The 26,649-nt window shown below is 47.3% G+C and overlaps 1 protein-coding gene across 9 annotated transcripts in view; it reads right to left on the bottom strand.

Annotated features, from left to right (window-relative positions):
- The window catches only part of Gtf2i (general transcription factor IIi), a 78,095-nt gene that overhangs the window by 27,633 nt on the left and 23,813 nt on the right, over positions 1 to 26,649 (bottom strand). For 3 of the 9 annotated variants that reach the window (XM_021163997.1, XM_021163995.2, XM_021163996.2), the window contains exons 4-13: positions 25,116 to 25,250; positions 22,705 to 22,888; positions 22,540 to 22,568; positions 18,875 to 18,929; positions 18,470 to 18,513; positions 15,108 to 15,185; positions 10,053 to 10,109; positions 8,032 to 8,094; positions 1,764 to 1,880; positions 973 to 1,038 (exon numbers count right to left, since the gene is read on the bottom strand). In XM_021163997.1, the coding sequence (XP_021019656.1) occupies positions 973 to 1,038; positions 1,764 to 1,880; positions 8,032 to 8,094; positions 10,053 to 10,109; positions 15,108 to 15,185; positions 18,470 to 18,513; positions 18,875 to 18,929; positions 22,540 to 22,568; positions 22,705 to 22,888; positions 25,116 to 25,250 (828 nt within the window). The remainder of the gene's footprint in view (positions 1 to 972; positions 1,039 to 1,763; positions 1,881 to 8,031; positions 8,095 to 10,052; positions 10,110 to 15,107; positions 15,186 to 18,469; positions 18,514 to 18,874; positions 18,930 to 22,539; positions 22,569 to 22,704; positions 22,889 to 25,115; positions 25,251 to 26,649) is intronic. The other 6 variants (XM_021163999.1, XM_021163998.1, XM_021164000.2 and 3 more) reach the window with 5 other exon arrangements.

Here is a 26,649-nt window from a genome sequence, read left to right on the forward strand (position 1 = left end):
GGGGGTGGGGGAGTATGGGGGACTTTTGGGATAGCATTGGAAATGTAATTGAGGAAAATACGTAATAAAAAAATATTAAAAATTAAAAAAAAAAAAAGCATAAGCTAGGGCTGGAGAGATGGCTCAGCAGTTAAGATAACTGACTGCTCTTCCAGAGGTCCTGAGTTCAAATCCCAAGCAACTACATAGTGGTTCACAACCGATGCCTTCTTCTGGTGTGTCTGAAGTCAGTTACAGTGTACTCACATATAATAAATACATCTTAAAAGAAAAGAGAAAAAAAAAAAAAAAAGCACAAGCTAATGCCTGAACACAAGGTGGGAGGAAAATATGAAACATTTAACAAGTTTATTACATTTTAACTCTAGACTTTCACTGAAGAGTTCAGCCACAGTTAAGGGACCATGGGGGCTGAAGGCATGACACAATGGTCAAACACTGTTGCTTCTGCAGAGCTTCAGTCCCAGGAGGCACTGCAGTTTACAGCCACCTCTGCACAAGGCGCACAGAACCTACGTGGATGCACCCTGAACACTCATACATCTAATATGAAAATAAATGTTTTTTAGAAGTTCCAAGAGCCAAGATCAATAGAGTGTAGATCTGTGAGTATGCATCCGAGCTAGCCATGATGGCACACGCCTTAAGCCACACCCTCTGGAGGCAGCGGAAGTGCATCTCTGTGAGCTGCTGGACGCCAGGCTGGTACTCACAGCAAGTTCTGGCAATCAAAACTATACAGTGAGACTCTGCCTCAAAAGCACGAAGTGACGAAGTGGTGTGTGTTTGTGTGTGTGTGTGTGTGTGTGTGTGCGCGCGTGCGCACGCTGCTTCCACTTACTGATAATCCGGAAACTGTTTCTAAGACGGCCTACATGTATAGGGGACAGATGTGAGGAAGGCCTAGCTCCCTGGCAGGCCGGCCAGCCCACTCTGAGCAGTGACCTGACTGGGTGGCTGCTGCAGACATACCATATTTTCTTTCGAACAACTCTTCAACTTGTTTCCGTAGGTCAGTGATGCGCGCGTTCCATTTCTCTGAAAATGAGAGGGAACCATTTTCAGTAAACAGGGCAGCTTGGCACTCTGTGCTCTCTAGAGCAGACAACCTATCTATCAGCCCACCTCAGTCGGGGGTTTTTTCCTGCCTCCCCAAGGGTCTTTCCTTTTTCTGTGTTTCTTGGGAACAACTGGAGACTGAAGGATATTTGAAACTTGTTTTTAGAACAGTACCCAGCCCGCCTCTTTGGAGCTTTTAAACTTGTGAAGATAGGCAATCAGAAAAAACTGGTCCAATTAGGTACTACAAAACAGCAGGAAAAAAAAAAAAAAAAGAAGAGGCCTACACAGGCCCTCTGGGACACCCCCTGAAGCCTGTTAGCTGTGGAAAGGCAAGGCTTTATTGGGAGGTGGCTGCAACTTCCACAGAATGCTAAAAAAATTAAACTCACATACACACAAACTCCAACTAGCAGAGCACTGGCCTACATCTCTCTCAACTGGAACAAAACAAAGACAATTTCAAACTATGGATAGAAATCTAACACCCCTGTATTTACTCAGTCCCTTAGAATACATGGGCAACAGAGTTAATACTGAAAACCAAGGCACTTCCTTGTAAAATGAAGGTTTTACTGCTTTGAAGGATAACCAGAGGGGGGGGGGCACCAAATGCAGTCTCCCCCCCATGGCTACAGACCCACCCACCAGCCTCTGATGTCACTGTCTCTGATGTCACTGCCCTCCCTGCTGCAGACACTTACCAAAGTTGAACTCCCTCACTTTGCGCTTGCCAGCGTTGGCGGGCTCCTGGACGACGGGCGGGGGCGGGGGCGGCTCGCTGCTCTTTAGCCTCTTGGTGGGTGGAGAATAGTCATCATCTTGAGAAAGAAAACCTTCGTTACTGGGGGAACCAGCTGCTGGGTGTCAGCGCAGGTTTGAGGGCAGCTCTGGCCACTCACGAGGACTTCCTATGCTCCCTCGCTGCAGCTGCAGCTCCACGCTGCACCACTGCCCGCTGCACTGGCCAGGGCAGCTGCTCATCCCCTCTGACCAGTTTCTCCCCTAAGAATTTTCATGGCTAGAGTTATGCTGGGCTTCAAGGGTTTGGAGGAAAAAGGTTTTAATGGAGGCAACTACTTCACTATAACAGTGCAAGCGTGTTATAGAAAAAGAATGAAGGCCTAATCAAAGAATAAACTCACAAACCACTCCATGGCCGCAAACAAGGGCGTTGGGGAGGGGCAGGGGCGGCCTAAGCCAAACCTGCACTTTTTTTCTGTTAGTTTAGGATTTTTTTTCTTTTAGTTTACTATTTGTTTCTTTTGGGGCCTGACTCCGTGGCCTTGTGCTCTCCCACTAAAGCACCAGCCTTTTGTTGTTGCTGTGACTTGAGATAAGGCGGCTTTGGACTTAGGATCCTCCTGCCTCAGTTTCCTAAGTGCCAGGACTGCCGAATGCACCACCAAGCTGGCTCTGTAAATCTTTTCAATAGCACAACGTTTCCACAAAGAAGGAAACAGAGATGTTGACTCCCTCAACATAGGACCGTGTACAAATACCTTTCAGGATTCAAGCCCAGGTACACACAGGGCAGTATGTGTGAAGTTCATGTTCACTCTCTCAATGCACCCCCACACTGAAGCAGGGGATTCCTGGCCCATGGAACCACAGCCGCCGGCAAAGCGAGGTCACGACCCACCCCTAAGCTGTCAGCTCTAACATCTGCAAATGGAGCTCACAGAATCTTTAAAGACAGAGTGTAAGTTGTCAGGTGTGGTGGTGTACCTTAATCCTAGCACTTGGAAGGCAGAGACAGGTCAGTTCTAGGCCAGTCAGGCCTATACAATGAGACTTTGTCTTAGAAAGGAAAAAGAAAAAAGGTGTAAGCAGGAAGATGGAAAACTCAAGGTCTTCCTCAGCTGCACACCAAGTTCAAAGCCATCTTGGGCCTTGTGACCCAATATAAGAAAAATCAATAGTACAGAATAGAAATTACTAGTTAGGGACAATGGCTATCAGAAATGACCATTCAAATACAACAAAATATTAAGCGAATTATTTGAAGGTGTAATTGTTACTCTCAAACCAACTTTTTTTAAAAAGTCAAACAAACTGAAGCCAGGTGTGGTGGCCAAAGCTGGTAATCCCAGCCAGCATCTGAGAGAAAGATGTCACGTTTGAGGCCAGTCTGGGATTCCACAGAGAGGAAAACTAGGTGTCGGGGCACACACCTGTGATCCCAGCACAAAGACAGATGCAAAGTTCAAGGCCAACCTGGGCCACATTAGACACTGTCTCATTTTTTGAAAAAGAAAAAGGAAACAGAGAGAGGCCAGGCAGTGGCTCTGACTCCAGTTGACTCTGGGTTAACTCTTTCTCCTACGCCCCTCAAAAGATGGTCTGCAAAAAAAAAAAAAAAAAAAGCCAGGCGTGGTGGTTCACACCTTTAATCCCAGCACTTGGAAGGCAGAGGCAGGTGGATTTCTGAGTTCGAGGCCAGCCTNAGGCCAGCCTGGTCTACAAAGTGAGTTCCAGGACAGCCAGGGCTATACAGAGAACCCCTGCCTCGAAAAACAAAAACAAAACAAACAAACAAAAAGATGGTCTGTTCAAACCCAGGCTGAGGGAAAACAGGCAGGTAGATTTTCTTCTGTGTCAAGGCGTCACTTCTTAGGCTGGGTATAGTAGCTCACACCTTTAATCCCAGCCCTTGGGAGGCAGAGACAGAAGATCTATGAGTTCAAAGCCAGCCTAGTCAACAAAATGAGTTCTAGGACAGCCAAAATTATGTAGAGAGAAGAGAGAGACCCTGACTTAACGAACAAAACATAAAAAACAAAAGCCCACCTCAGTTGAAATCCATTTAAGCATACAAGACAGATGGGTGGGGGTGGTGCATGTCTTTAATCTCAGCCCTTGGGAGGCAGAGGCAGGAGGATCTCTGTGAGTTTCAGGGCAGCCAAAGCTACAGAGAAACCCTGATGGGGGGTTGGGTAGGGTACGGGCACAAAATATGCTGATAGTTTATGAAGATAATCAATCAGACATGAACATTAAAAAGTCTAAGAGTATTTAATACAATTAACGCTAACAAAAACTGCAAAATGATTTAAAACATAGTCTGGGTGCACTCTCCTGTGAGACATGAAGGTACAGCAACAAATACAACATGGGGCTGGAGGCGTGGCTCAGCGGTAAGGCAACTGTTCACAAAGTCCCTGTCAGGCTGCTGGGCGGTGTCGCATCCCTGTCCCTTCCCTTTAGAGCCTATCCCGTAACCTGTCACTTTGCACTGGGTCCTGTCTGGCTATGCATGAGCTGTTTAAAGCACTACAAATGCTGACCAGTCAAGTACCAACAAACTCAACAGCTACCTCAATGGCTTCCACCCTCCCTGCCCAAGGCTGGGCCTCCTTCCTGCACCACCTGCTCTCCAGTCTGCTTCACAGTGGCCCTGTAGGGTCAAGGTAATGGGTATGAGCTGTTGCTGCTCCAGGCAAAGTAATCTAGCGGGCAGGAGCCTCACCAGGTGCACGTAAGGCTCCTATGTTAGCGGGAGTGCTGCAGGCTTCCGTCATCTGAAGCAGCCAATACCCTCAGCATTAATTTCAAAAAAAAGAAAAAAGAAAAAAAAGCCATCCCTGGACCATGACTCCCTCCCGACTGTCAACCCTAAGCTTCCTAATGACACCACAGAGCTGAAGAATGCTGTGTAACTCATCCAGCTCTCACCTGTATGTAACCAAGTGGTTGTTTAGCAGGGCTAATAGTAAGGACTAACCTGACCCCATTCCAGTGGGTGGCACACACAGTTCTGCAGTAACGTGTGTCGGTGCGCAGTGAACAAGAGACCAGATGGACCACAAGCATGCAGAAAAATTTGTGTGGCTTTAAAGAAAAAAAATAACAGAAAAAAATTCCAAGGGAGTTCATCCATGGAAACACAACATGAATTGGAAAACAAATTCACTCGAAAGCAACTTCAAGAAAAGTCCAAGCCGGGCGTGGTGGCGCACGCCTTTAATCCCAGCACTTGGGAGGCAGAGGCAGGCGGATTTCTGAGTTCGAGGCCAGCCTGGTCTACANAGTGAGTTCCAGGACAGCCAGGGCTACACAGAGAAACCCTGTCTCGAAAAACCAAAAAAAAAAAAAAGAAAAAGAAAAGTCCAAAGTCAAGATCAGAGGCGGGGCACACAGGAACATATGCAAATGACTCAATGTGCTCAATTGGTTTGAGGTCAGGGCGGGTAAAGGCAACTGTGTTAAAAGGAAACAGCTTTTCAAAGGCATCTCTTTATTACCTAAAGAGACCTCACAAAACAAGATAAAACAGACCAAGCTAAGCGTAGCCTCTAGTCATTGCACAGCAATGCTGGGGCTTAGAGTATGTGCGACAAATGTCCTACACCTTCACTGCACATGGCAAAGGAAGTGGCCTTCCAACCTAACCCCAAACATTTCCTCAATGTTTATGAAACTGAGGCCTGCACAGTCTGATAGCTCCAAAGCTTCCCAGACCTGGGTTGTTCACGTCAGCTGTGAGCTGCTAAGGGCTGCCTCTAGTCACAGGATTGCCACAAACAAGAGCCCGGAGACCACACTGTAAAATCCAAACAAGGCTGTTTTCTTTTCCTTATTTCTTCTTTTTTCTAAACTATATTGGAAATGTAGAAAGATAACGATGGGAAACCCGTTTCCCGGTAGCAGGGGCGCCCGCTGTTCTGAGCCCTTCCTACACAGCAGAAGCACACCCTGCCCAAGCATCTTCTCTAGCCATGCTTTTCCTTTATTGTTTAAAAAGATGTCGTTATTTTATGTGCATGTTGGTCTCACAATTGTATGTGCACCACATGCAAGCCTCGTGTCCCCGCAGTCCAGAGGAAGACACTGGCTCTCTGGAAGAGAAATTACAGAAGGTTGTCAGCACCGACTGCCAAGTCACCTCTGTAGCCCCAGCCTTTCCTCTTAAAAGGGTTTCATCCATGACAGCAGGGACCTTTTTCCATCCCCTTCGGTTTGTTTATGTGGTTTCAATACTAAAAGACAAGATTTACTTTGCAATCTTAATCTAGCCACTGTACCAATGTGGCGCCAGGTACAGTGGCACACACCTTTAATCCCAGAAACCAGGGGGCAGAAGCCAGTGAGTGGATCTGTATGAGTCTGAGCCAGCCTGGTCTACATATCAAGTTTCAGAACATCCAGAGCTACAGAAAGAGAACTTGTCTCAAAAAAAAAAAAAAAAAAAGCACCAGATGGTGGCAATGCAGACCTTTAATCCCAGCACTCAGAAGGCAGATGCTAGCGCAGGCCAGCAAATTCCAGGACAAACAGGGTTACACAGAGAAACCATGTCTCAAAATACTAGGAAAAAAACAAACAAACTCCAAATCCAAAAACTGAAAACCCAAGTTGGCTCTGTATCTTATCCAAGGTTTTATTTCTACAATTCAAAAAAGCACCCACTTTTCTCACTTCTGCCTAAGGAACAAGGCTGGTTCACAGGCTCAGAGGTTTCTACAAGTTCATTAGGGCTTTTCCATTTTAAAATGTGTACTTCACTCATTCATTCATTTACTGTCCGTGTTTGGAGAGGGCCAGGAGCTTCTTGCCTGTGGGATGTGGGGAGCAGGAGCTGGGTCTCCTCTGCTATGGGGGTCCTGGGGATGGAACCTCAGGTCATCAGGCTTGGTGACAAGTGCCTTGACCAGCTGAGCCACCTTGCCAGCCCTTAATAGGTTCTTAACTAAAGGTGACAAAATGTCAATTCTTCAACTGACCAGGAAAAATTCAAAACAGCTTTCAGGTTAATAAAATCACGTTACAGAGAAAGACAAATCTATGGATTCATTGGCTGACAGCAGCACATGGAATATGAGGAGATTTCTTCTGTCAGGTCAGAGGCATCAAGCAGCTCACATCTTCAATACTACAGACACACAAGGGACAGGGACAGAGAGACAGAGAGAGGGAGACAGAGCACACCCAAGCTCCCAATCCAAGGAAAGTTATGCTGCGGCCGGGAAAGAAGCACTCCCTCCCGGATGTGTGGGGCTGGGGCAGGGGTACGGGCTTTGGATCAAAGGTCTGTTATCACAATGCACCTGTACTTGGCAGCACCCACACAAACACACGTGTCTGTAAATCACCCTTCAGCGATGGACTGCCACCACCATCAGATGAAGGGCAGAGTGGCTGCAGGGCGACCCTGGGATTAAAGGGAAGGACTTGAATGACAGGTGCGCCTTTAATCCAGCCCTTGACAAGAGGCAGGCACATCTTAGAGTTCAAGGTCAGCCTGGCCTCAGAGTGAGACACTACTGGGAAAAACAGTTAAAAATATTAAAGGCCTTTAACCTCAGCACTCTGGAGGCAGAGGCAAGAGGATCTCTGTGAGTTCTAGGCCAGCCTGGTCTACACAATAAGTTCCGGGCCAGGCAGGGATGCACAGTGAGACCCCTTCTCAAAACAAAACAAAAGGAAAAAAATCAACTAGGGGTAAGAAAACTTAGCTAACGGTGATTATTTTAAAAATTAAAATATTTGTAACCATTACTTCCAAACATTTTCAAAAAACAAATAGTGTAAATAGTGTACTGAGAGTCGGGGGGAGTGGTTACTGACCAAGTATGATGGCATATGCCTATAGTCTCAGTTACTTGGGCAACTGAGGCAGGAGGATGGCTGGAGCCTAAGAGATTGAGGCCGTCGTGGGCTGCCTTGTCCTCCCCTTTTCAGACTGAGATTCAGGGGGCTCCAGCTTTAGTTCTTGTACCATAACCCAAAAGATCCTGGAATCTGCCTCTCTGTGTGGATCTGTGGATCTAAATTTGGATTTTTTTTTTCCCTCAATTACTTCTGCATAGCTGTCACCCAGGACGCCCAGAGCAACCGGGGAGCCCTGCTGGGGCGTGGGCTGCTCTGTCCCCAGCTTCCTTCAGGATGGATGAGACGCATACTCAATGTGACTATGACGTATATGCTCATGACCAGAAGGGAACTCGTGGCGTCAAGGCTTAAGTGACTAACCTTCAATGGTCACCTCAACTTCGGGGTCCTCACTGGTTTCTGAAGGGACATGTTGAGTAGAATCTTGAAAAAAATAAAATTCTAAAATGACATTCATTATTCAGCATATCCGTGTGCGCCAACACTTACTGGGACTCCAAAAGCAGCCTACAATAAAATGCAGCTGGTGTCTGAATTCATTTCATGTTCTTTAAGAATATTTGACCCTTGATTATAACTGGGGATGAAAGAAAACAAAGGTAGAGAATCCTGGAAAGTGTTAAGATGATCACCACATTACCTGCGTCGGTGGCCTCAAGAGCCCCAGGCTCTTGCGGGGAATGCAGCCACAGCAAAGTCATAACTGTTTCCTTGCTCTGACTGGAGGATGCCAGTTAGAACAGTGAGACCTGCTTTCTACTTTGGACCCTGGCCTCTCGCCTTCCAGGCATCCTAGCAGTGGTTTACACAGTTAAATGAAACCACCATAACATTTTGCAGAGGAGACCTTTGCAACAAGGGAAACCAGTGACGGCATGCACGGCTGCTGCTGACTCGTTCAATCTGCAGGGTCCTTCCACTGAGGCTCATGTTATTACACAAAAACGCACAGCCACAGAAAGAGAGGTTAGTGCTGGGCAGGCACTCTTGTTAGCTCATTAGCTCTTTTATTCTGCAAAGGCTGAGAGATGAACCAAAGGCAGCGGCGGCCACTGCTGTCAGTACAGGAATAGAGAGCAGAGAGAACCCAAGGGCGCTCAGCTGTTAACACTGGAACACAACAGCAAGAATTTTGTCAGAAACAAGTCTCCCGAGACCTAGTACGTGTTGACAGACTCGTGAAACTGTGAAGCAGTCTGGGTGCTAGATGAACCACGCAGGTCCTATGCCAAGGCCTGCTGACAGCAGCCTGCCCACCTAAGACCTACCACAGAGGACCGCCCCATCACCTTTCTAACACCCTAGTGAGTTCACCACAAAAATCAGTCACATATGAAGAGTATCTCAAGTATTTCTTTTTATGCTTTATTGTTCTGAGACAGGGTCTCACTATGTAGCCTGGGCTGGCCTGGCACTCACCATGTAGCCCAGGCTGGCCTCAAACTCATGGGTGATCCTCCTGCCCGAGCCTCCCAAGTGCTGGGATAACAGGTGTGCGCTACTACACCCGGCCAGACGATCAACATTTCTGAGAGAAACAGATTCCTACTAGAAAGCCTAGCTACTTCTGCAACTGAGTGTACGAAGATCAGCCCGTGACTTTGTTAGGATCACCCCTGCCCCCACTAGAAGGCGGCAAAAGGTCGAATTCCTCATTTCTTAAATAAAACCAAACAACAGATAGAAGAAATGCAAAGTTGCAGGATAAATCCCCACCTCCACGTGCTCTATAAACAGCAGCTAAGGAGAGGAATACAGAATCTGAAGCAAGAGCCAGCCGCCTTGCAGCTACCTCCTTGGAGGACTACAGGCCCTCTGTGAGCTACTCCAGCCGCAGCAGTGAGGGCTCCCACGTGCTGTGCAATCAATCAGGCCCCTCAGCTGAGGGCCCGGTGATGAGGAGGGCTCCCAGGCCAGCAGAGCAGCAGCCATCCCTGAGGCAACTGTGGGTATGACAGCGCTAAGAAGACAGAAATCTTCTCAGCCAAAGTGTATCTGTTGCCCTACAAACAAACTGGGGATGGCAGATAGGACACTTTATAGTTCAACAGAAAACAACCAGGATCCTTTTAACTCTAGAATAGTGAGAAAAGCAGGCGCTCTCTATCCTCAGTGCACTTCCAAGACGACAGGGACAGCAGTGGGACAGGGACAGCAGTGGGACAGCCGCTCATCTGCCTCAGCAAGAGCCTCATGGACGGGGGCAGCCAGGCCCAGTGCCCATGAGCACAGTGACAGGCACCAATGCCTGCTCCCTAAAAAGGAGAGTGCGGGCCATGAAGGCCCGCACACCACCATCTCATCTCTGAAGAGTAGGTGTCGGGGGTTTACCATCTGAAGAGCAACAGATGCTGAGAAATCTAAGTCCCTCCTTTCCTAACCTTCTGCTGGCACTTCCACTTCCGTTCCCTCGTTGCCTTCTGAGGAGTGATGGCTTCCTAAAAAGAAAATGAAGAGTATATACTAAAGCAGTAAAAAAAAAAATTAATAATAATAATAATAAAATCTAACAATAAAAAAAGAACTAGTGACCACATAATTTATTATAACAAAAAGATTTTTTTTAACTCAGTAATAAAATCAAACAATGTTTTCTAACTCAGAAAAATAACTCTTCTATTTGGAAGCTGAAAACGTCTGGAAGTACAAACACCCAGAACAACACTATAGGCAGAGCTGGGATTTGGTACTGGTCACTGTCGCCACATGCCACCTTGCTGAGGGATGCTGGGATCTGAGAAGCAGTCACAGCCTAGGTACATGCGTCTGCCAATGGCTCACAATCAAAGACACCAAATCAGAAGAAGCCCTTTCTTTGCCTAGAGACCTAAGGCATGTCAAAAAAAGAAGCTACCTCCGGGGTTGCTGTTTGAGGAATGCTCCCCCTTCTCCATTGGTAGAAGCCACATACACTATCACATGATCTAATCACAGCTGTACTTTAAACACCTTACGTGTTACTTGGAACTTTAGAGACTATTTTTAGTTGCAAACACATTTTAGCGCAGGAAATAACGTGCCTACTTCTGAACATGGGGCACGCATCCAGCCTCCTGTCGGTCAGGCAGCCAGGGACAGCAGTGCAGCCTACTAGAGCAAGGGGACCAGGCACAGCGCGAAGGCCACCAGCCAAGACGCCAGAGGACCGGCCACTTAGGATCCGGGGCACAGCCGCCCCCAAGTGCACCAATCTCTAAGTGTCAAGGCTGGGACAAGGAAAAGAGGGAAAACACCTTCGTCACCTGCCAGGACAGAGGAGTCATGGAGGGGTGGGCAGCAGGTCTCCTGACAACTGTGCTCAGCTCACTTACTCCTAAGGGACACGTTCAGTGCAAGGGCTCTCATGGTGCCAAGCGTAAGTCAGAGTTGCTGTGGTGCCGTGCTCTGGTCCGCCATGCTGACGGCCTTCCACTCACTCTAGCGTGGGCGCCCTCTCAAAGCTAAGGGCAGCACTTTGTGCTTCCTCCACACACTCCTCCTTTTTTACCTTAAATTTGGCATTTAAGGAGCTGTTAATTCTTTGACTATATAATGTCAAAACAGATGTGAAGCCAAAACACGAGAAGGGGGCGTGGCCATCCCCCGACGGGCGTGGCCAGGAAACTGAGGGCAGGCAGGAAAGCCGGTCATGCGCACTATGAACCCTGAGTGAGCCTCTGCTCTAGTAAAAACTACAGAAATGACAGGCACAACTATTTACAATAGACAGTAATGAGAAAGAAAATCAACCTACTGAGATCAAAGCCAGAGGAGACAACGGAAAAGCCACCACTAACGGGTATGATCAAGTCTGGGAGCACAGCGCAAAAGTGACCCGAAGAGTCATCTCAGAAGCACAAGGATTTACAAGAGATAGTTTGCAATCCTTCCCAAAGCTAAGCATCGCGGCGGCCTTATCACTATCCACACTGCTAACCCAACAGTAACGACCTGACTATGCTGATAAAGGTATAAAGTGTACTTTACCTTCAATGGGAAAGTGTGTCATGTACCCATTTCGAGATTCATTACTAGATTCACAAAAGGGAAAATTGGTTTTTGAAAAATTTTGCTTGTGAAGTTCATTTATGTTTTTTTTTAAAAAAAAAAAAAAAAAAAAGGCCAATACATTTTTTTCCTTTTCCATTTGGAAAAGTAATATAGTTATAATTACTCAAACAGTCTGTCCAATATAAAGAGACATTAACTACGACAGGACGTGGGGGAGCACAAGTGGAAGGGCGATACCTTGCAAAGCCTTCGAAAGGGGGAGCTTTTCATCAACATCAGCAGTTTCAGAAGGGCCTGCTTTGGGATACAAAGATAAGCTTCAAAAGGAATTTCAAAGCACAGGTTGGTCATATCAGTGCATATCTGGGTGAGGTGTATGGAATGATGGCCTTTTTGAGAAATAAAAACAGGCAAAAAGATGATGTTAGTCAATGGCCTTGGTTGATGGGGAAAGGCGTGTTGGGTGGAGGTCTACGCACGCGGTTACTGGGGATGACTGGATGGTATGGAAACTGTGCCATGTCTGCAATGGAGGCTCTGAGGGGTTCAGAGGGAGCCCAATGCTGGCTGCACGCGCATGCCTAGTGCTTGCTTCTTCCTTTACAGGCATTACTTAAGAAAGATGCAAAGCTTCGCCTTCCCTCAGGCTTTCCAAATGACACACACGATCAGTGAGTGGTGTCAGCCACCACAGAAGCACACGACAAACCACCAGGCAGGACCAATGGACTCCTGGCCCAGATTGCTTTTCATTACACTAACAAGTGTTTTCATTAGTGGAAATACTTTGAACACCCATGAAAACAGAAGGGGTTTTACATGGGAGAGACGAAGGGGGTTCGGGTACACAAAGGGAAAAGAGACAAAAAAACAGAGCCACAGGGTCATGGTTCAAGGGAGATACACACATGGATGAAGATGGTGGAATGAAAGTCACTTCACTGGGGGACATGCAGCATGGGTACCAGGCACCCCAAAGGCACAGCTCTCGGCAACCCAGTTCACAGTACACGTGCAGTACACGTGTGAGACAATGAGATGGAGTCCAGGCTGGCCCACAGCTCTGGTCTTGCTGCCTCCACCTTCAGAGCGCTGAATGCAGGTGTGCTCGGCCTCAGCCAGTCTGCCTGGTGCTGGGGATTCGAGCCAGGGCTCCCTGCACCAGCTGAGCACCACCCACTACTCTAAACAAGCCTTCTGGTAATTAATCATTTAAAGAGACAAAGCACTACTTTCAAAGGCTACTTCTTAACATAAAGCAATTAGCAACGCCCACAGCCTGTAGTATCAGCCCTCGGAAGAATAAGGGGAAGCCTGAGTTTCAGAAGCTGGGCTCAGAGCAAAGCCACATAGCCATAACAAAACAAGGTAGGAGCCCAAAGCGCGATCCTTGAATACGACACAAAGAACACCCTAAACCAGTGTTTCTCAGCCTTCCTAACGCTGCAACCCTTTAAGACAGTTCCTCATGGTATGGTGACCTCCCCAACCAAAAAAAAAAAATTTATTGCTAGTTCCTTAACTGTAACTTTGCTACTGTTAAGAATTATCGGGGTTGGGGATTTAGCTCAGTAGTAGAGCGCTTGCCTAGCAAGCACAAGGCCCTGGGTTTGGTCCTCAGCTCTGGGAGAAAAAAAAAAAGAATTATCTTAAATATCTGTGTTTTATGATGGTCTTAGGTGACCCTTGTGAAAGGGAGCAGAGCCCTCGGGTTGAGGAATGCTGTGACTGACAAGCCTGTAGGAGGACATAGGGCATTTCACAAAGACACTGACCAACTGTACAAGCAAGGGGCATGTCATGAGGAGAGACACTGTAGGCTGTGGTGTGGCACAGGCAGGGACACAACGCCTACCTGCCCAAACAGCTCAAAGCCCTGGGTTCAATCTCTAAAACAAAAAGGGGACTGTGGAAGAAAGAAAGTCAGACGGAGAAGGGAAGAAAGGAAGGAAGGAAGGAAGGAAGGAAGGAAGGAAGGAAGGAAGGAAGGGAGAGAGAGAGAGAGAGAGAAAGAAAGAAAGGAAGGAAGAAAGGAAGGAAGGAAGGAAGGAAGGAAGGAAGGAAGGAAGGAAGAAAGAAAGAAAGANAAGGAAGGAAGGAAGGAAGGAAGGAAGGAAGGAAGGAAGAAAGAAAGAAAGAAAGAAAGAAAGAAAGAAAGAAAGAAAGAAAGAAAGAAAGAAAGAAGGAAATACCCACAAGGCACTGCTCTACTCGCCTGGGGAACAGTCAGCTGAACACGCAGCTTAAGTAAAGAAACAAGTAGTTTGATGAGGGCAACAAAGGCCAAACTAAATGCTCAGGAGGTGGAAGCAGGAGGACGGACAGAAGCTAAAAGTCACCGTGAAATGCATCAGGAGCTTGAGGCCTGAGATCCAGGACACCTTAACCCGAGCCAAGCAAACTAGCGTTCTGGGCGACGACTACATACTAATGAGAATCAGGTTTAGGAGTGGTGGTGCAAGCCTTGAACCCAGCACTCAGGAGGCAGAGGTGTGTAGATAGATCTCTGCCAGTTTGAGGCCAGCCTGGTCTACACAAAGAGTACCAGGACAGCCAGAGCTACACAATAGAGACCTGTTTCAAAAAACACCAAATAAAGAAAATGTAACCTTCCTAGTGTGGGAAGGGAGGGGGGGAGACTTAGGGCTATCTGATGTAAAGATCAGTCTACCTGTTAACTTGATGTTCACACCAGTAAGGCACAGACAACCAAGCTGTTCTGCAACATTGAACTCTAAAAACATGAAACCCATCCTCATCTCAGCTTTAGTGCTAGCAGCACAAAGAATAAACAAACTGTTCAAAACTAACTGCAAGCGACATAAGTGGGCCTAGCAAGACAGGGCAGGGAATGAAGGCACTTGCTGCCAAGCCTCATGAACCAAGTTCGATGCCCAGCAGTGATGGAGTGAAAGTGCCTTCACTTCAATGCATGTGCACTAGGTTGTGTGTTGTCTTTTTTAATGAGTGTCACTGACACTCAGCGGTAAATGTACACAGATATCTGCTCACTAAAGGACCATAAAAAATTATTCCAGGTATTTGTAAAAGACTCCATGTCCAATAAGGCTTATTACTTTAAGGAAAATCAAGTCTACCGGGCAAGGGCAATCCAGAACTTTGTGGAAAATTCAAAAATCAGAGACACTGAAGTAGCCACTAAAGTGCCTGTCTGTTTGAGGTGGGATTTTCCTGTATATATATATATATATATATCTGGCTGGCCGTGGCCTCCCGAGTGCTGAGAATACAAGCATGTGCTACCATGCCAAGATGAAATTACTAAGATGACCCCGACAACCGTACAGGTGAAGATGAGCTCCAGCTCACGTCCTCCCGACTGAAATGGGAACCAGGAACAGGCACCATGGCAGAGTCTGAACTTGCTCAGAGAGCCTTAACTGCCACAGAGTGTCAGGAACAGAGACTGCATGAAACATTGTTACCTTGAATGTTATACTGATAGTAATCAGGGTCTTCTGACTCCTCCTTCACTGTCACAGCGGCCATTTCCAGAGAAATGCCTACAAAACAAGTGACAGTCTCCGGTGTGTCACAGCTCCAGGGCACTGTGCACTCAAGGCCTCACACACTTTAAAGACTCTGAAAGGGCAAACGTTCATTAGGTGGATGCTCAACGAGGTCATCTGCAACCCAAACCATGGCACGGTTTCAGCAACTGACAGGCAAGCAGACAGACAGACAGACAGACCCAACCAACCTGCATAGGCTCCACAGCAAAATTCAATCAGCTCTATGGGAAAAGGTAAGAAGGAGGGAAGAAGTGTGGCTGCCTCACCTTGCTCTGTCTGAACAGATGAAGGTCACTTTAAAACAGGGTGCCTGTGGGAGAGAGGGACCCCTGCTCTCGATGGAGTAAAACTACACTACCTGGCAAAGACTCCGTGACTCATCACAGAAGGAAGGCCTTGAACACGCCCACACAAGCTGAAAGATTTAGACTCTTACCTAGGGACAGGCCTAGCCCCAGCGTCACCACCAATCACAGATCAAACGCTAAAAGCCAACACTATAAACCCTCCAGAAGAAACCTAACTGCAAATCTTTACTGATGTTAGGTTAGACAAATAATTCCTCGGTTAAAAAGAAAAAGAAACCCTTGTACCTGGTTCTGAGAGATACCTACAGCACCTGGGAAGGAGGCCGAGGAAGAACTAACCGCCTGAGCTACAGGACACCCAGTCACAGAGCCATACTGTCTCACAACAACAGTAAACTACAAAGGGGCGGGAGAATGGGGGTGGTCCTGTGCAGGAGGGACAAGAAAAACTGTAATGACATCTGTGAATGGAAATGGCTACAGGGAGAACGTATGGACTGGACCTGGGTTCAGTCCCTCACTCGCACCCACCTTGGCAGCTCACAAATGCTTGGGTTTGTTTTTTTGGTTTTGTCTGTTTTGGGGACAGGATTTCTCTGTGTAGCCCTGGCTGTGCTGGAACTCACTCTGTAGACCAGGCTGGCCTCAAACTCAGAAATCCACCTGCCTCTGCCTCCCAAGTGCTGGGATTAAAGGCGTGCGCCACCACTGCCTGGCCTCACAAATCCTTGTAACTATAGCTCCAGGGAATTTTGATGCCCTCTTCTGGCACTGCACTGGACTTAAAACCACACACACATACAGAGACAAATACATACAACTTTGTTCCCCTTTTGAGACAGTTTTACTGTGTTGTGGTGGCTGTCCTAGAACTTTCTCTATAGACCAAGCTGGCCTGGAACTCAGAGATCTGTCTGCTTCAGTCTCTCAAATACTTGGGATCAAAAACATGGGCCACCATCCCAACTTTAAAAATTCCTTTATTTGGGGGCTGGAGAGATGGTTCAGTGGTTAAGAGCACCGAGTGCTCTTCCAGGGGTCCTGAGTTCAACTCCCAGCAACCACATGGTGGCTCACAACCATCTGTAATGAGATCTGATGCCCTCTTCTGGTGTGTCTGAAAACAGCTACAGTGTACTCATATACAATCAATCAATTAATCAATCAATCAATAAATAGATCTTTTAAAAAACCATAGAGTGTTAAACTTTACAGACTGAAGTGTGAGTGTGAGACAACGTTGAACAAAGAGGCCATGAAATGTAGAGAGAGCACAACAGGATATCTTGAAGGGTTTAGACAAAGGACAAGGTAGGAAGAAATGATGTAATTACATTATAATCTCAAATATACAAATGTTAAATGAACTAAGGCAGACAAGGTAGCGCACACCTTTAATCCCAGCACTTTCAGAAGAAAAGGCAAGGCCAGGGTCAGCCTGGGCTACATAATGTATTCCAGGGCAGCAAGGACTATACGGCGGAGAAACCCTGCCACCAAGGGAGGGAGGGAGGGAGGGAGGAAAAAAATGATAATTAAAGAGTAAAAAAATGTTTTGAAATGGGAGCTGGAGACATGGCTCAGCAGTTAAGAGCACTGACTTCCAGAGGTCCCTGAGTTCAATTCCCAGCACCCACATGGTGGCTCACAAACATCTATAATGGGTTCTGATGCCCTCTTCTGGTGTGTCTGAAGACAGCTACAAAGTACTTATATCCATAAAATAAATAAATAAATATTTTTTTTAAATGTTTTAAAATCTTTTTTAAAAAAACTCCACAACCTTGAAAATACAGAAACTAAAATTTGTTTAAGATTCAAAGACAATATAAAACCAATCAGAGGCTGTAAGAAACATCTGCAAGACCATATTTCTGACTTGTATCCAAAATATAGGCAGAACTTTCAACAATGGAAAAAAACCAAACAGTAAGCACAGTTAAGAGAGAAAACAGGATCTGGGAAAGTGGCTCCCTGGGTCAAACACTTGCCACACAGCCTAGAACTGCAGTCTGAACTCCCAGGACCCAAGTGAGGCGGGCCAAGGTGGTGCATGTCTGTAAACCTCTCTATCTCTACAGCAAGATGGGAGGCAGAGAATTCCTGGGCCCTCAAAGGTCAGACAGCCCAGCTTTTGCAGTAGCCACATGCTCAGACCAGCACATGAGGTTGTCTGATGCCAACATGCACACCACGCCACGCATGCACACTCTCTTCCCTCTCTGTCTTTGTCTGTCTGTCTGTCTGTCTGTCTGTCTCTCTCTCTCTCTCACACACACACACACACACACACACACACACACACACACACACACACACACACANCACACACACACACACACACACACACACACACACACACACACACACACTGGCAAGTTCATGAAAGAAACGTTCAGCATCATCCCCGTGAGGAAACGACAACGGCGACCCCAGCGAGGGAGCTTGAGAGAGCTAGCTCAGTGGTTAGCCATCTTTGCCCCACAATCCTGAGCATCAGAGCTTGTATCTCAGAACTCCCATCACAAGTGAACCAAGCCTCCCAATACCTGCAGCCCAGCTCGGAGGGAAGCAGAAACAAGAGACAGATCACTGAGCTTTCAGGCTCGAGGCCTGCATTCTGAGGAAGAGTTAGAGTAGAAGACAGTGGATGGCCTCCTCAGAGCAGGCACAGGCACACAACCTCCTACCCCATTCCCACCCCAACATAGGAATATACCATATATTTACACACAGGCACATGCACAAAATTAACTGATTATAAAGAAACCCTTAGGGGCCCCTCCTAAGTGAAACTGAGTATAGTCCCACCTTTAATCTGAGCAGTAGCGAGGCTGAGGCAGGAAGCTCGTCAGAAGCCAGGTCTGCTCAGCACGTGACTCGATAACTAACCACTCAAACTGTAACCTTCTTAACTAAGGAAAATGCCTTTCTTTTATAATAGCTTCTAAGAGTACTAGTACATACCAGAATCTTCTGTGGGTTCAGTTTTCACTTTGATGGGGCCACAACTGAAAGGAGGAAGAAATGTGGGTCATGGGGTGCGTCTGTGAGAAGCACCTGCACAGCTGTCAACAGCTCCCCCGACATCCAGCCTCGACTACCCAGGGCTCTGTGCACAGCTGCAGAGCTGAAGCCCACACTCCCGTGCCCATCACGCCTGTGCCTCCAGCTCTTAGGAGGCTGGGGCACGAGTATCCCAAAACAAGGCTAGCCTCGGCTACTACAAAGTAAGGATATTTCTAAAACAAAACCAAAATTGACACTTTTGCAGCCAAGTGCTGCACCCTGCACTTCTGGATGTGGCCCTCAGCCTTCTGCTTTTAGTAACTCTGGGGCAGGGTCACAACAGTATGGGGACGGATGGCTTACCTTCCACCAGGAGACAGCATGGACCTCTCAGCCTCGGCCGCCAGCACTCGACCACCTACAAAGCAAAGGACATTCAGGTTCAATGACATTTGTTGGTGTTCTTGTCAGTTTGCTTGTCTGTTTTTCTGGTTTTTGGTTTTTGACACAGGGTTTCTCTGTGTAGCCCTGGCTGTCCGTCAACTCCACATTCTCTCATCCCACCGTGTCAGGATTCTAGGGCTCATGATACCATGCCCCGGCTCGTGAGGGATTCAGGATGAGGTTGGGGGGACCCGGAGAAGAAACGTCTCGGGATGAGCAAGCATAAACAGTCCTGAACTCACTCATCCAGTTTTCATTTCACAGAAAAAACTTATTTCTGCCAGTAAGCTGGCAACAGAAATAAAGCATTTGAGTGGCATAAGGTAAGAAGCTGATGTAAATTTGACCCCTATTGGAGGTCAGTAGCTATGCGTCGTGTGGAGGCTCTGTTAGATATGATAGAAATGCTCTCAAGTAGATAATCATCAGTCGTCCAATCTGTGGTGCACTGTAAACTGTTGAATTATACTGCAACTAAAAGGACTGTCTCACCAGCCTTGGAGGTATATAGGGAATCCAGGCATTAAGGATACTGAGACAGTTCAAGGCCAGTCTTGACTACACGGCAAAACCCTGTCTCACCTTTGCATAGCCTAGCATGTGCAAGGCCCCTGGCTTGTATCACCGGCACTGTGGAGGGGTGCTGTTGAGGTTAAACCTGTAACCAATCTACACAGCCCTTCACTTAAGAGCCAAGAATCTATACAGCCCAAATGTCCCTCACCACAAGAATGAGCAAACGTGTCTGGGTTACATCTAGATCGCAACCTGGACTCAAGCAGCCTGTGTGGAGCACAGCGGGGAAGAGCGGGAGGCCTGCCCTGAGTCTGGGAACAGCCTGGTCTATAGCAAAAGGCCCAGGCCACCCAGGCAGCAAGACCCTGCAGCTGGTCTTTGATTCGTTGTGGGTCCTTTTTTTCTCCCACCCTTCCCTCCCCCCCATGGTTTCACTCCTAACACTAGATAGGAGAGAAAGGATAAAGGGGAGAGAGACCCCTGAACCTAATTTCTTCCCTTTTGTTTCTTCTTTGAGCATGGCAACTAACAAACTATGACCAACATCCCCCACCCCAGGACCAGCAACCACCCACCGCGCCTGTCAGGGGCTCAGGACACCTTACTGAGGCAGACTCTCTTGTATTTTTTTTTTTTTTTCTGCTGGTCTGTGTAGTCAAGACTAGTTGTCCCTCCAGCTTCCAGACTTGCCTGCCTCTGCCTTCCATCTCACAGCAAAGGCCCTGCCCTTACCCATGCACACTCCCACTTCAGTCCCAGGGATGGAGCTGGGGTCATCGGGCCTGGTAGCACACGTGTCCTTTACCTGCTGAGCTGTCTGTCCTGCAGCCTGTCTGTGCCACTTCTGTGACTTAATGTGAATTTTTTTTCTTTGTGTAGCCTGGACTGGCCTCACGTTTTCCATCCTCCTGCTTCAGCTACGAAAGTGCTGGGAGTCCAGGGCTGTGCCACAACCCTGCTTTTCTCGCAATCTTTAAAATGAGCCACACACTTGCTGCCTTCCCACTGAGCAGGCAAAGGAACGCTCGCCTAACCTAACATGGAGGACAGTCGTGGAGAGGACCTAACATGGACCTCAAGGTGACGTGCACTACGGCCACTGTATTTGATCTTATTTGTAATTACCCTAGCCAGACCAAAAGGTAAGTGACAAAAGGGACACTGGCAAGAAAGGAAGAGGGACACCGCTGTCTCCACCCTCACATCGCTGTGAAGAAAACACAGAAATAGAGTCAGGGTCAGCTGACTCCAGCAAAGTTTCCAAGACAACGCAGAGAGCACGCTTCTCACGGAGACCTAGATGCAAAGACAAATTTAAGCCTCTACATTCTGTGGGGCACAAACTCAAAATAGACTGGGCTGGCGGTGGCGGGCAGTGGAGCGTCTGACTGGCACTGACACGCTGGGCTCCACTCCTAGCACCACTGGAAATTAAAGACTAGACACCCAAAACCAGGACACCTTTAACACTGGGAGAGGGACACAAGCAAGGCGAGCGTCCACATCCCAAGGCTAGTTAATGGGGTTTTTTTTGTACTACAGCATCGTGAGTGTTGAGTGAGCTCCAAGGAATCAGCCTGTCAGAGAAGATCCAGGACACAAGCAGCTACAGGAGAAAAGCAAATCACGGAGACCGCCCACTGAGCCCCCGACACGTGGTGCCACCTACAATCCCAGTGCCAGGGACAAGGCTGGAAGTGTGTGACTTTGAGGCCACTCTGGCTCAAAATAACCAAACGAGAAGCAACCAGCCGCTGCTTTTCCATTGCTGGAGCCTGAACTCAGCCTCCCACACTGAGCCACGACTCTCCCACTAGCTGTGTGTCCCCCAACATCGTACAGTTACTAAAAACAATGTATTCTGCACTTAAAATGGATAAATTTAAATTAATTTAATTTTTTTTCATTTACAGAAAACATGTGTAAGTCACATGTGGTTACACGTGCCTGGCAGGAAGATGAGGCATTGCGGCCGCCTGAGCTTCCAGTCAGTCCAAGGCCAAGCTGACTACCCCGGATCTTTTCCCAGAAAAAAAAGGTGTGTGCATGTGTATGTGTGTGTGCGCGCGCGCTCGTGTGTATTCACAAACTCGGATCCATTTGTCTTTTCCCTTCCATCTTTATGTAGTAGAAAGGACTCCTATGGTACCGAGGATCACCTTTAAAACATTTCAAGTTGGGGCTGGAGAGATGGCTCAGCAGTTAAGAGCAGTGACTGCTCTTCCAAAGGTCCAGAGTTCAATTCCCAGCAACCACATGGTGGCTCACAAACATCTGTAATGGGATCTGATGCCCTCTTCTGGTGTGTCTGAAGACAGCTACAGTATACTCATATATACAGAATAAATAAAATCTTAAAACAAAAAAAAATCAGCCGGGCGTGGTGGCGCACACCTTTAATCCCAGCACTTGGGAGGCAGAGGCAGGCGGATTTCTGAGTTCGAGGCCAAGCTGGTCTACAAAGAGAATTCCAGGACAGCCGGGGCTATACAGAGAAACCCTGTCTCGGAAAAAAAAAAAAAGTCAAGAGTGGGGTGGGCGGACTCCAGAGCCAAGCTTCAGGAGTGAAGAGAGTACGCTGCTCCTACAAAAGCCCCTGTTCAGGTCGCAGCTGTAACTCCAGGGGCATGCATGCCAGGTAGACATGGCTGTGAGGGTACCACTACCTCGCCTTGACCTGTCTTAGTGGCATGGAATGGCAAAGTCACCCTAGAGGAAGTTCTGCTGCTATCACCCTCAACCTCCAAAGACCTGGGCTGCTCTTACATATGGCTGCCATATTTTGGTCATGGTCACTTGATAGCCATTAACATCTAAACTCAAAGGTGTCCAGAACACACTCCTGTGTTCAGCACTGCTCTGCCATTCCAGTGGCCTGAGGTCAACCAAGTCATTCTTAGGACCAGGGAGAAGAAGACAGAGTGGACGGAAACATCAAACACCACGGGGAGTATTCACCTCAGGAAGCTGCCACGGGCTTTTCACCAACCCTGACTCAGAAACTCAGCCCGCCACCGCGGAGCAAGGGGACCCAGCCCACCAACTCCAGAGCAAGGTAACACACTCACCGAGGTGTTTCTTCGGCTCGAGAAAAGGTCTGCATGGAAAGGAAACAGGAAACGTGATGAACACTCAAGACTAGCATAACAGTGTCTGCATTACACAGAACTGTGCAGATCTGGTGAACACACATGAACAATCTGTGACGGGCAACACGGGAGGAAGCACCTCACCTCTTAATGATGAAGGAAATCCCTGCCTTGTTCTCCAAAATCCACTTCAAGGTTGCGAGGTCGTAATGTTCGGGGTGCTTGAAGGCGACCCCCTCGGGAAGCCCCTGCACCACCACAGCCGACTGGTCGCGCAGCATCTTCTCGTACGGCACAGGGACCACTGTGGATTTGCCTAAAGCTTTCCCTGTGGGAGGATCATAGAATTAGCATGACCCACGCGTGCTCACACTGAAAACTGAATCCCCGCAGCTGGGAAGACTCCAACTCTATCCGTAAAGCCATTGTAATCTAACGAGGATGCGATTTTAGGTCTCCCACACCCACATAAACTTCGGGGCAGTGTGGACTCGTAACTATAATCTCACTGTTGAGAAAGAAAAAAAATCCTAGGGTTCCCTGGCTACCAGCCTAGCCGATCAGTGGGCTCCAGGGTCAGAAAGAAGACCTGTCTCAAAAAGTGAGAAGGGGATGTGGGGATGGGCTCAGTGACTAAGAGCACTGCTCTTCCAGAGGACCTGTGCTGGATCCCCAGCACCCACACTGCAGCTCACTACTATCTGTAAGGTGTGTTCCAAGGGATCCAGCATACTCTGCTGGCCTCCACAAACAACAGGCACACACATGGTACACAGACAAACACAGACAAATATGCAGGCAAAACAAGTCATACAAATAAAATTCCTTTAAAATTTTAATTTAAAAAAATCAGTAAGGGAAAGCTGACAAGATGGTGAAGCAGGTGAGAGGGGCTTGCTGCCAGGCCTAAGGACCTGAGTTCAATTCCCAGAACCCACATAGTAGAAATAGATAACCAAGTTCTGCAAGTTGTCCAACCTCTTATCTCCACATATAACACTGTGTGATGCATGGATACAGGCACACGAGATGTGTACAATCACAATAAGTACATTAAATAAATAAATAAATAAATAAATAAATAAATAAATAAGGTAGAGAGCAATTCCAAAGACACAAGAGCTCCAAATGCACACAGCAGGTACGGTATACCACACACACACACACACACACACACACTTGCACCACAGACATATATACTAACCTAACTAACCCATCAAGATCTTATCACAAGCAGATCGTGGTGGTGTGGACTACCTTTAATCCCAGCACTCAGGAGGCAGAGGCAGGCAGATCTCTGAGTTCGAGGCCAGCCTGGTCTACAGAATGAGGTCCAGGACAGCCAGGGCTACATAGTGAGGCCCTGTCTGGAAAAATAAAAACAGCAACAAAATAAAAAGAGCTTACTGAAGCATTCTGACTATTGTCATAATATCTGACTTCAACATTATCTTAACATAGTATTTCAAATAGCACTTTAAACATTAACATTTGAGTCCCACATCAGCTCATTCCTGAACCTGGAATCTGTCCAAAGGGTCAAATACAAAGTACACAACAGACCTCAGTCTAGCCAGCATGGTGTATCTATAAGGCCAGCTAAGTGGGAGGCTGAGGCAGGAGGATCAGAGAAAGTTCAAAGCCTGCCTGAGGATTAGCGAGACCCTCTCTTAGGATAACAACAACGAGCTGAGGAGGGGTGCACTTCATTTGTCAAGCCACTTCTTAGTGGGGTCCTGGGTTATAATGATGATCTCTTATATAATTTGTATATTTATTTGTTTTATATATATAATTACAAAGGGTGCTCTGTTGTACCCTACAACAGGACTAAAGCAGACACAGTGGAGACCTGAAGATAAGCATCAACGCCAAAACAGTAACTCTTAGGCCAGGGGGTGGCTCACAGGGTAAAGGCCCTGGCCAGGAGAGCCTTGTTGCCTGAGTTTGAATCCAGAACTCACTTAAAGTAGGAGAGCAGACTCCATGGAGCTGTCCTCTGACCTCCCCGGGCAAGCACGCTAACTCCTCCCCACCTCCCCACCCCCCACCCCCCCACACACACTAGAATTTGTTGTTTTTTTTCTTGTCTTCTGAGATAAGCTCTTACTATGCAGACCAGATTGACCTGAAACTGGGAGATCTACTCACATACCATCATGCCTACCCACTAATGGTAACAATAATTGATTAATTAATTACATTGTACTTATTTCTGAGTTCTTTGACTTAATTCCTTAAATTTACAAATTAACCTATTCAATTTGTAAAACAGTATGCCTGTCAAATCATTTATAAAATCTACACATTTAGGAAACATACAATGGCCAGGGCCGGCCCAGTGGGAGAGACTCTGTCCACAGAACAGCCAGTTCAACTCCCAGAACCCACGCCAGCAGGAAGGTGACCCAACTCCACAAAGTTGTCCTGACCTTCACACAAAAGCTCTCACATCTACAAATACATACGTGTATTCATACAAACACAATTTTATAGAGAAGAAAATGCCAGTTTATAAGGTATTTTTCTCCAATTTTAAAGTGCTGTGTTTTTACCATAGCAAAAACAGAAATAGTCCTCCACCGTTTTTCTGAGTGTTTCAATTTCTACAGCATCCACACTCATCCGATTGGCCTGGGCGGTAGATTTCATCTTATGCATCTCGGCGGCCTTTTCTTCTTCTTCAACACCTGTAAAACAGTCAGTGAAACCAAGGCTAAGATCCACCGTCCTAGTCTGCTTCTCTGTTGCTACAATAAACACCTTTATGGCAGGAGAGAATGTATTGGCTCTCGGGTGACAGACAGTACATCCCCAAGGCAGGCCACAGCAGAGACCATGGAGGAGCAGGGCTTACCCACAGTAGGCTGAGCCCTCCCATATTAAGCATCCATCAAGAAAATGCCCCATAGACATGGCCACAGGCTGTCTGCTGGGGGCAGTTATGCAGTGGAGGGTCCTTCTTCCTAGAGAGCTGGCTGGTCAGTACCTGCTTGGCCCTTAGTAAGGATACTTTTCTATGTTTCTCCTCCAGCTTCCTCCTCTTCTGCCGCACTAATCGCCCAGCTTCCCTCAAACGCCAATCTAGCCACCCCTGGTCTTGAACTCTCAGGAGTCCTGTGCCTTAGTCTGGGTATACAGACATGACCCACCCTGCCCAGACACTATAAATCTAACAAATTTGTTACACAATCTCAAGGGGAAAAGGAATAAAGGAACTTTTTTTTTTTTTAAAGATTTATTTATTTATTACACTGTACACTGTAGCTGTCTTCAGACACTCCAGAAGAGGGCGCCAGAACTTGTTACAGATGGTTGTGAGCCACCATGTGGTTGCTGGGATTTGAACTCTGGACCTTCGGAAGAGCCGTCGGGTGCTCTTACCCACTGAGCCATCTCACTAGCCCATAAAGGAACTTTTTAACAATAAACACTTAGCTAGGTGAGAAGCTTACACCTGCAATCCCAGCACTGGGGAGGGAGAGCCAGGAAGATCAGGAATTGGAGGTCAGGGGCTGGAGAGACTGTGCAACAGCTAAGAGCACTGCCAGCACCCACAGGAAGGCCCAAGACTCTCTGGAATTCCCATTCCAAAGAATTCACTGCCCTCTTCTGACCTCTGTGGGCAGTGCACACATGTGGTCCATAGACACATGGGGAGACACAAAAACTCACATACATAAAATAAAAATAAATCTTTAAAAAAAAAAAAAAGGCGGTTTGGCAGTCATCCAAGGGTGCCACAGGAGACTGTAGCTCAAGACACCAGGGCTAGGCACGGAGCTCAGCTGTGCTTGCCAATCATGCACGGAACTCGGGGTTCAACCTCCAAGGGAACCGAGAACTCAAGGTCCTCCTTTGCTGCAAAGCAAGTCTGAGGTCACATATGAGACCCTGTCTACATAAATAAATGAACTAACATATAACAAGGGTTTAAATTTTACCAGAAAAAAAATCAAGATACCAAGATTGTAAGTATGGACACGGGTGGAATGCAGCATCCTTTCTGTCCTAGGGATATGGACACAGAATTCCCTGTATAATACCCAGGTGCCCTAGCATTGAGACACTGCCAGCCCCAACCCCAGA

This window comes from Mus caroli, chromosome 5, assembly GCF_900094665.2.
Source record: "Mus caroli chromosome 5, CAROLI_EIJ_v1.1, whole genome shotgun sequence".
NCBI lineage: Eukaryota > Metazoa > Chordata > Mammalia > Rodentia > Muridae > Mus > Mus caroli.